Here is a 10,789-nt window from a genome sequence, read left to right as displayed (position 1 = left end):
ATTTTTGATGAAAATTAGAGTATTTGATTATGAGAATTTTAAATTTAATTTTAAATTATTTTTATATTTTTTATTTGTTTTGAAAATTATTTTACTTTTGATGAAAATTAGAGTATTTGATCATGAGAATTTTAAATTCAATTTTAAATTATTTTTATGTTTTTCTAACTTCAATTTTAACTTTATTTTAAGCCTCTATTGGTCATGAAAATTATAATTTTTTCAGAATTAGAATTTGGAGTTGAAGTTGTGTTTAGCCATAAATATAAATTAAAGTTGTTTTTAAAATTTTGTGTGAGGAGTATAAGTGGAAAAAGTTTTTCAAATACAATTTCAAAATTATATTTGAAATTTTCAAGGCCAAATGTATCTTGTTTTCACTAAAATGAAATAATTTAAAAAAAAAGAAAATAATTTTTATGATCAAACAGCTAGTTATTGTTACAAATGACCCATTTTTTTTATTTTTACAAAAACAATAGTATTAATTTCATCAAACAATCGGAGTTAAATATCTAATTACCACATTACCCACTTCTTTCTACTTCCATAGATCTCAAAATTGAAGGTAACCATCAATTTTTTTCTTCTTTCTCAAAATCTATTCATTTGTTCATTTTTGTGACTTTTTATGCAAAACCAATAATAAAGATAATATTATTGTCTGCTAGCACATTTGATTGTATGTTGTAAGTAAATTGGTTAAGTTTGGCGATTTGTTAGTTTTTAGAAATTGGAGGTATAAAATATATTTAAAAAAGTCTTTTTCAAAAAGATTTGGCCTAACATAACTCCAATTCTAACTTTAACTCTAATTTCAACTACAATTTTTTTTAAAAAAAATTTCATGACCAAATAGCTATAAATACTTTTGAGTTAATACTTAATATCTTTATTTTTTTTTTGTTTCTAAGGTATTCCCACAACTGGCAACTGTGAGACTAATCGTCATTCCTACTGTCGCACTAAACGATAGAAAACTGACCACAAAGTTTTTTCTATTCATCAGAGATGGCGATCGAACCCCTAACCTCTTACTAAAAACGATAGAAAACTGACCACAAAATTTTTTCTATTTACCAGAGGTGGGAATCGAACCCCCAACTTCTTACTTAGGTGAAGTACTGAACCACACACCAACCCTTGTGGTTCTTGATATCTTTCCTTAACGAGCATTAGAAAACAAGTAACAACTCGATTTATTCCCAAAAAACATTTTTATTCTCCTTCATACCAAACGCACCCTTATTCAAAAAAAATAACAGTAAGTTTCAAGAATGGAGAAGCATTGGAAGTAAGCAGCTTCAGTAAAAAAAACAAAAAATGAGGCTTTGTAAATTGTAACACTTCAAGATTGTACCTTTTTTCTTCAAACACTTCAAGATTGTAACTTTTTTTGCTTCAATGGAGTGTTTTACCCCAATCCCATCTTCCTTTTCTTCTTCTTGGTCCTCACATACCTGGTTTTCTCCTCCTTCTCTTGGAGTGAAAAGTAACAGTAAACTTATTAGTTTGAGTAGAAAATGTAGAAGTTCTAACAAAGTTGGAAGTAGGTGTATGAGTATGGGTCAAACAGCAAATGAAAACTCTGGTTTTTCTTATAAGAAGTTGATGCATTTTGCTTTAGAAGAAACTAATCCACATACCTCTTTGGTCCCTTCTCCATTGCAGGTATCTGTATTTTGGGTTTTCTTTGTTTTCCACAATCTTTCATTATCTTTGTACTAAGCATGTGATTTAATTGCTGTATGTGTTTCTGTTTTATTGTTCTTTTTGCTTTGTTAAGTGTGAAACTTTGTCTGGTTCTGCAAATTGTCGCAGAAGGAACAAAATCTGTGTTAAAAAGATTAGCATTTTTAGGCTGAGACAAAAAAAAAAAAAAGAGTCACCTTTAGTACATATATGAAATTGGTTTTGCAAATTCTTGAAGAAGGCTTTCTACTTCTTTAGAGGTAGAGGTATGGACTGCGTACATCTTACCCCTCAGACCCCACTAGGTGGGAATACACTGGGTTTGTTGTTTGTTTGTTTGTTTTGCAAATTCTTGAAGAAGGCGTGCCACCGTAGCTTAGGATAAGAGTCCTCATGTCAAAACATAGGAGAAATGTTGGGTATATAAGTAAGCAGACGTTACACCCTAATGATGCGTTTTAAAGCGTATTGGTCTTGGTCTAGAGTGGACAATATCACTATTGGGCTGAACTGTTACAGAAGGAACAAAATCTGATTTAAAAAGAATAGCTTTTTTTAGGTTGGGACAAAAAAATGAGCCATCCTTATTACATGTATGAAATTGGTTTTGCAAATTCTTGAAGAAGAAACAAAATCTGACTTAAAAAGCTTAGGTTTTTTAGGTTGGGACGAAGAAATGAGCCACCCTTATTACATGTAAGAAATTGGTTCTGCAAATTCTTGAATCAGGAACAAAATCTGATAAGCTTTTTAGGCTGAGACGAAAAACCACCCTTATTACATGTATGAAATATTCTGAGCGAGGGTGCGGATCAAGGTTTTGAGATTTTTTTATCTATGAATCAAGTTATTTACGTGTTCCACACAAAAGGAATATAGGTAGTAATTACTCTCACTCGGATTGTTGTTCCATATGTGGTGAAGCTCGTTGAGTAATTTGGAACATGGTGAATTGAATGTACCATGCATAGAATTTCAGGTTTGTGGTTTAGAAGGGGAAGTGGGCTGGTAATAGTGAGGACTCCAGAGGATTTTACCCAACGATGTATTGGATTTATGAAATACTACCCCAGCTGGTTTATACTTCCATTTGTTACTGAACAATCGTAGAGGATAAACAACAACAACAACAAACCCAGTGTATTCCCACTTAGTGGGGTCTGGGGGGGGTAAGATGTACGCAGTCCATACCTCTACCTCTGATGAAGTAGAAAGGCTGTTTCCGAAAGACCCCCGGCTCAAGGCACAAGATATCACGCAAACACATAGTAAAGCACACAAGATAACAATCGTAGAGGATGATGACTAAATACCTGTCCAAATGGAAGTAAAAGAATAGATACTCCTCCCTTTCCTTGAACTGGAAATAGCATTAACACTACTCTGTTAAAGGACAAGGTAGTCATTTCTTGAACTGGAGTGTCAACTGGTCAGAATATGTACTACACCCTTCAATTGTAGGCTGTGTTGTAGCTGATGATCTGATGTCTCGGAGCATATATATCTAAAGGAGTTGAACTTGGAAAAGAATTAAGAGGGTCTGGGAGGGGGGATATCAAGTGAGCTCAAATAGTGACAGGCGTTGGCAGGTAAAACATGTAATCTTCATCTTTTAGGGAAGGGAATTGAGCTATATTCACTCCTTTTAGGTGATTCAGTAGGTTGGAAATAAGTTAATGATGGTAAAACAAGTGCATAACGCGTAAATGAGCCTGAGAGAAAAAACAGTTGATAGTTGGTATGTTCAGTAGCAAATACTAGTTAATTGTGGTTCTTGTATAGGGCTAAATTTAAGTCGTATACTGGTGGTAATGCAACAGGATTCTGTTGTTTTTCTCTTTGGATAACTAGAAGTTAATATATCATCCTCGTTCTCTTAATCTAATTGAGTGTTGATCTTTTGTGATTGCTCATTTTACTCGTCCTGTTCTTCTCTTTGGAAAATTCTTGGCAGTATCTGAAGATAAATGTGCATTTCAACTCTAAACTAGCTACATGGAATTGTTATTGTTTTCAAGTTCTCCTTGTTTTGAATGCATGATTTTTCATGCCAAGCTTTATGCTTGTTTCGTTTTTCGGTTTAAGGCTGTAAAGATGGTAACTTTCATGATGTCTCTAGGAGTTTAAGTTGCATTTGAAATTCACCTTTTCATAAAACTTTACAAGGATTCAAGTGGCAGATTTGCTGTTGTTAAAGTTATCAGCAGAACTATCCTTGCCCCCACAAAAAAAAGATTTTCTACAGAACTGTTACTGGCTAATTATGGTTGCCCTTTTCCCTTTTCTACAGGAGAAATACAGTTCTTTGTTGGCCATGGATGACAAAACGGAGCTACAAATGCTTTCTTTTGAAGCCCCTAAAGTTCGACTCCTTCGCAGTCTAGGTATAGAAGGGAGCGACGGCATGCAGGTCCAATTACATTCAAGTTCATGTTATATCTAGTCTTTGGTTTCATAAGGAAAAATTTTAGAGTACAAATTATGGCTATTTCTTAATTTAATATACAAATATAATTTCTAGTCAATTCAAATTCTAGTTTGGGGATATCTCTATCCTTCAGAGTGTTAGTATTCTTCAGTCTCTAGTCTGACATTTCAAGGCTGTTCTTTTCTTCGATAAAAAGATATGAAGGGAGGGGGACATTAATTGAGTATTTCTTGATTTTTCAAAACGTTTACGTAGTCCAGTCTGACTATCAAAAGTTATCAAAGACGAAAATTAAATCCTACACTCCTTTTGGAAATTTTTTTGTGAAATGGAGAAACAAATTAAGAAACCTGAGTAAGATGCTGCCATATACCTGTGCGAACTTAGTACTGACTTCTTAGTGGGAGCAGAGAACCATCTTCAACCATTGGGATAATGGTAGTTGATTGATTGATATATCTTGTGTCGACCATTGAGAAATGAGGACACATTTAGAAGAATAACAGAAGCATAGTAAAGGAAGTGGTGAAATGCAGTATCAAGGAGTACTTTGAGAGAAAAGATATAGGTGTGTAAAACTGTTAAACATCATTTTAGTGCAATCTGGTAAAAAAGAGAATAGTTGGGCCATCAAATCACATGTGAACCAAAAATACTTGCTAAGGAAGAGCTTCATTTATCTGTTATAATATTATATGTGCCAGACAAGTCATTAGACGCATGTTGATTGAATTATGATGAACTGAATCCAAAGAATCTTTTATTATATTCACTTATTTAAGAAAATTATTATGTTATTTATTTATTTATTTATTCTCGTGAATGATAAAGTACGCAATATCGTTAAAACAGCACCAACTGGGTGGAACTGATAGAGAGTAGACCAAAAATTACTTCAACTGACAGGGAAAGTTACCTTGTAATCTGTTATTGGTGTAAAACAATAAGAAGGTGAGTCCACGAATAAGGAGTGGTGGCGGGCAAATTCCTTGTTTCCAATTTTATTCTAAGAGATTACCCAAGTCACTGGAGAGAATTAACACAAAAGTCACCTAAATATCTTTTTGTCATAGGCGGCTGGGATCTCTTTTTTATAGTTGGGAGATTTTGTTGGCGATGCCCTCCTTATTTAAAGGGTTTTTGCTGGTGTGGAATCAATGTTGTGTAGGAAGGAAAAACAAATTTTCATATTGAAAAGAACTGGTGCCAACCGCTAACACGCGAACCAGGTTCCGGTGCTGATAAGCAAGCACAATAAAGTAAAGAACACAAGATTTTATGTGGGAAGCCTCCTTGGTCAAGGGAGTAACTACCACGACCTACGATGTATAGGATTTCTCAACCCAAATCTACCAACTTCAACGGAGCAAGTTTTATGTTACGACTCAATAATCAAAGGAACTAACTCTAGCCCTCGACCTCACAGTTTACTCCGCTGTCTCACAAAAACTCTCTAAGAAGTCAAACTCGCTTCTTGTTACAAATCTCGCCAATTAAGCAAACACCTACTACAATAGAATAGCTATAACTCAATAACTAACTATTACAGACTCGCACAATGCCCTCTTTAAGATCAATTTCAAGAACAATCAACTCAGAGTTATTCTTGAAGCTTCAATAGTTGCCACCTTGATGTTCTCCTATTGCTTGAGAATAATGCCTTCTCTATATATGCAATAGGTGATCTCTCACAAATTAGGTCTCCGCCTTATATAGCATTGATTTTTGTGGGTATTGTCCCAAGTATATAAGGTTTCCCTCTTCCTTGTTTGGCACAGATTCAACGAGTAGAATCCTGATGTAGTTCTATTTCCATAAACAGAATTTCCCTTGACTTTTGACTTTGTATCATTGACACACATGCACCCTCCTGAACATGATAAGAACCTGGCGCACACTTTGTCTATCATTTTTTTTTTTTTGACGAAGTAATTGTTATATTGACTGGCATCAAGAAGATGCTGAAAACAGTACTAAGAAAATTAGGGAAAGCTCCTAGATACAGATATAACATTGATCTATTTCCCTAAATGTGCAAAAAGTATGGCTGTTAAGCCAAAGACAAGGAACTAATGAAATTTACAAGAGGATAACATCTTTTGTAGGGGCTAAATTGCTCGAGCTGAAAAGAAACATCAAACACTTAAACTTCAGAGAAGAGTTAGGAGTTGAAATCCCATCAAAACATCATCGATTTCTTTCCAACCAGATACTCCAAAAAATGCATGCTGGTATCATTTGCCATATCTGCTTGATGGTTCTGTCAACTACCCAGTGGTTCCAGCTTTCCATGGTTTCCTTCTCATCCCGCGGCACTACCCAACTAACCCCAGAAATTGATAAGAACATGTTCCACAAATCAGATGCAACTGAGCTATGCAATAGTGAATGGTTCTGTTTCTGAGCTATGTTGGCACATAAAACACCTGTTTGTTAGTTGAAACTTTCTTCTGCAAAGGTTGTCTTGAGTTAGGATTGCCTCCCTGATGGCTGTCCATGTAAAGCACATGATTTTATTGGGTAGTTTAGTTCTCCAAATCAGCTTCCAAGGCCAGTGTTCAGTCACTTCATTTTGAGCACACAATTTACTATAACCTGCCTTGACTGAGTAAGACCCCTTACTTGAACTACCCCATCTTAGCTTGTCACTGGCCCGGGAATTTGTTGTGCAGTCTTCTAAAATTCTGTAAAGGTCAAAGATCTCCTCTAGTTCCCAATCTTGCAACTTTCTTCTAATGAGGAGGTTCCATGTGGTTCCGACTCTATTTTGTGCTACTATGGGGTCGGGGTTCACAGCTAGTTGATAAGAGGTTTGGGTGAGAGATCTTCAAGGGTTGGTCGATAAGCCATTTGTCATTCCAGAAACTCACTAAATTTCGATTTCCAACTGAAAACGAGACGTCATTTATCTCCGAGCTTGCTTAACGAGACGTCAAGGAAGAAATCATCTCTGAGCTTGCTTATGTGTTTCCAAGGTCCAACACCATGGGGAGCTGTGCCTGTGCTGGTGCTCCAGTGATTTTGTTTCCCGTACTTGGCAGTCACCACCCTTTCCAAAGACTAGCAGTTTCTTGACCATATATCCACCACCATTTCATAAGCAAGCTACTATTGTCTTTCGATAAGTCTTTGATTCACAAACCACCCAAGTTTTTTGGTTTGATAACGTGTGATCAGTCCACCAAATGAAATTTATGACCTTCACTGATGCCTTTCCATAGGAACGTTCGGCATAGGAACGTTCTCCTTACTTTATTAAGATGCTTCAGGACCTTAGATGGTATAGGAAAGAGGGACATGATGTAGGTAGGTATACTATCAAGAACACTGTTAAGTAAAACCAACCTACCACCCATGGCCAGAAAGCTAATTTCTTCTCCACCCTTTCTATCACTCCATTCCATACTTCAGCAGCCTTGTATTTTGCTCCCAGAGGTAAACCTAAATAGGTTGTAGGGAAGGAGTCCATACCACAACCCATAATTCCAGCCAATTCATCCATGTTTGCCACCTCATTAATCGGGAAGATAATACTTTTTGACATGTTGATATGCAGACTTGAGATTGCTTCAAAGAGAAGCAATGTGAGGTTAAGATATTGCATTTGTAGTTTCTAGACCCCACAAAAAACAAGGGTATCATCAGCATAGAGTAGATGTGAGACTGAAACTGAGTTGTCATCACTGATGCCTACTCAAAACCCTTTTATCCACTTTAACTGCCTTGCTTTTTCAAGCACCTTGCTTGGGCCTTCCATGGCTAGAATAAAAAGAAAAGGGGACAAGGGATCGCTTGTCTAATCCCTTTTTGTGGTGAGAAAAAGCCAACTGGGGATCTGTTAACAAGAATAGAATATTTCACAGTGGCAAGGCTGAATTTGATCCATCTGATCCATCGATCCCCAAACCCCATTTCCTTTAACATAGACAGTAGGTAGGCCTAACTAACTTTATCAAAAGCTTTCTCAACATCAAGCTTGCAAAGTATATCAGGAATACCACTCTTTAACCTCTCGTCAAGCAATTCATTGGCCACCAGTGCTGCATCTGTTATTTGTCTATCTTTAAGGAAAGCATTTTGCTCCCGTGGGATCGATTACAGATTTAATCAAAGAATATTAGTTAGTAAACAAAATGTTGAGAGCTAAATCCAATTTTCCCCCTTTTTGATTATGACAAACTCTTTGCAAGTTAGCAACCCTGTTCCTGTGTCTCGTAGCCATACAACCATATATAAGTCAAGTCACACCACACCATCAGACCATGTATCATGTGACATATTACTCAACATGTATCATATGACACATTACTCAATATTTCAGCTCCGTCCACAACACAATACTTCCACAATAATATATATATAACCCCCCCCCCTCCCACACCCCCGGTATCATTAAAAACAAGGGGTTAAAAGAGAGGCATAGCAGAAATAGAGTGCACAACATAAAAGAACCCGACACACACTTTATCTATCATCAAAACATACAAGTAAACAAAATATTGAGTGCTAAATCCCTTCAAGGATTCTTCAATTTTCCCTTTTTTTTTATGATGACAAACTCTTTGTAAGTTGGCAACCCTGCTCTTGTGTCTCATAGCCATTCAACCATACATAAGTCGTCACACCACACCATTAGACCATGTATCACGTGACACTTTATTCGGCATTTATCATGTGACACATTACTCAGCATTTCAGCCTTGTCCATAACAGAACACCACAATACGTCCAAAATAATATATATATATATATATATATATTCCCTCTTTTGGTATCATTAAAAACAAGGGTTTAAAAGAGAGGCATAGCGAAATAAAGTGCACAACATAGATGCTCATGGCCATTGGGGCAGCAGAGCCACATACCAAAGAAAACACCACATAAATGCTGAGGAGATTAGCCATCTCAAACATCAGCAAATCAATTCAACAACAAGAGACGTCTCAGAAATAAAGTAGAAGTAGATAACTATTAGTAGTTTTAAATTATTAGAGTTCTATGTGGGTTAGACTTAAGAATTAGTTATCCCTTTTTTATTTGAATTTGAATTGAATTTAGTTAGAAATTTAGCCATAAATATATGTTTTGAGTTATTAATAAAATAATTGTTGAGTTTAACATTTAGTTACTGCAGTAATTTTAGTTTAATAAATTGTTTAGATTAGAATGAATTTAAATTTTGAATTTTGAATTTTGAATTAGGTTGTTTTAGTTGTTGAGAATCTTTAGGATTTTAAATTTAAATTATGCAGATTTTTTATTGTATGTTGGCTATTTAAAGTAGGGCTGGACATATTTTGGTTTAAACTGAAAAAATCGAAAAGCCGAACCGAAATTTAATTTTGGAAGAGTTGGTTACATTTTGCAGAATGGTGGTACAATACAAACTACCATTCTAGTTTGCAATGCACCCCTTTTGAAGCTCTATATGGTTTCTCACCCTCACAACTATCCATGGGACCCTTATTAGAAACTATGGTTCCTGCTGCTGATAATGCAATGATGAGGAGACAACAAATGTTACAGCTTTTAAAGGATAATCTTCACAAAGCTCAAGAGAGAATGAAGTTGTTTGCTGATAAGAGAAGATTTGAAAGAGTGTTTCAAGTGGGAGATATGGTTTACCTGAAACTACAACCATATAGACAATCTTCCATTGCTGTCAGGAAGAATTTAAAATTGTGTTCTAAGTATTTTGGCCCTTATCATGTGATCAACTGAGTGGGGCAAGTTGCTTACAAATTACAGCTATCACCTACTTCCAAAATACATCCAGTGTTCCATGTTTCTTTGCTCAAAAAGAAGTTGAGTACCCATGTTGTTGTCCAAACAAATCTGCCTATCACTAATGAAGAGGGTCAAATGTTGGTGCAACCTACTACTATTCTGCAGACAATTGGTCAGAAAAGGTAACTCAGCTGCTGTTAAGGTGCTTGTGCAGTGGTCTAACTTGGCTGCAGAAGATGTTTCTTGGGAGGACTATGATGACCTCAAGGCGAAATTTCCAAATTTTGATGCCAATCCTGTTGGATTCGAAATCGAGAGGGCGTCACGCGGAAGCTATTAGTTGCAAACTATGAGACGATAAATAAGATGACAACGAAAAATAATACTAAAAGCATTAAATTATTATATGTTTTGGCCAATCGGCTTACATATTATAAAGCCTAATATCAAAATTGTGGATGCTATTGTGTTATGGTATAAGAAGGGGCTTCTATTTATAGATGTCCAAAACTTTTCCTCCAAGAAAGAGGTTAGCTCAATATGGAAAAGAATTATATTTTTTTCTTTCAGGAAAAGTAAAAGTAATTATGGTAACTTTTATCTTCCTTCTAAGAAAAAGTAAAACTTAAATATAGTAAGAAAATCAGGGAAAAACCCTAACAAATCTCTCCTTTTTTGCTTTATTTTCTTCAAAATATTCTTGATCCTCCTTCTTCTTGTGCATGATCTTCGTTCTTCATATATATTCTTCATATATCACTGCTGTTTGGCATGTTTAAAAATGGAGCTTTTGGGGTTAAAAAATATATTAGCCCTTTTCGGGTTAAAAATATTGGAGTCCTTTTGCAGGGTTAAAAGTGAGCTTTATTTTCAAATATGTGATAGCAGGATTGTTGAAAATATGATTGACAATTATCTCCACATGTAGCTTTTGGACATATA

At 35.5% G+C, this 10,789-nt stretch overlaps 1 protein-coding gene and 1 long non-coding RNA gene across 2 annotated transcripts in view; one reads left to right on the top strand and one right to left on the bottom strand.

Moving 5' to 3' along the window:
• Window positions 1-1,221: 1,221 nt before the first annotated feature.
• On the bottom strand, window positions 1,222-2,322 carry LOC124888710. The gene is made up of 2 exons (XR_007047478.1): window positions 1,647-2,322; window positions 1,222-1,479 (listed from the first exon to the last, which is right to left on the bottom strand). It is a non-coding gene; the product is annotated as an uncharacterized LOC124888710 (long non-coding RNA).
• Window positions 1,405-10,789, top strand: part of LOC107875610 (phytochromobilin:ferredoxin oxidoreductase, chloroplastic) — a 27,393-nt gene continuing 18,008 nt past the window's right edge. The window contains exons 1-2 of the mRNA XM_016722392.2: window positions 1,405-1,671; window positions 3,983-4,102. Coding sequence (XP_016577878.1) covers window positions 1,405-1,671; window positions 3,983-4,102 — 387 coding nt within the window. The remainder of the gene's footprint in view (window positions 1,672-3,982; window positions 4,103-10,789) is intronic.

This window comes from Capsicum annuum, chromosome 1 (genome assembly GCF_002878395.1).
Source record: "Capsicum annuum cultivar UCD-10X-F1 chromosome 1, UCD10Xv1.1, whole genome shotgun sequence".
Classification (NCBI taxonomy): Eukaryota; Viridiplantae; Streptophyta; class Magnoliopsida; order Solanales; family Solanaceae; genus Capsicum; species Capsicum annuum.
This window is presented reverse-complemented; position numbering and strand designations above follow the sequence as displayed.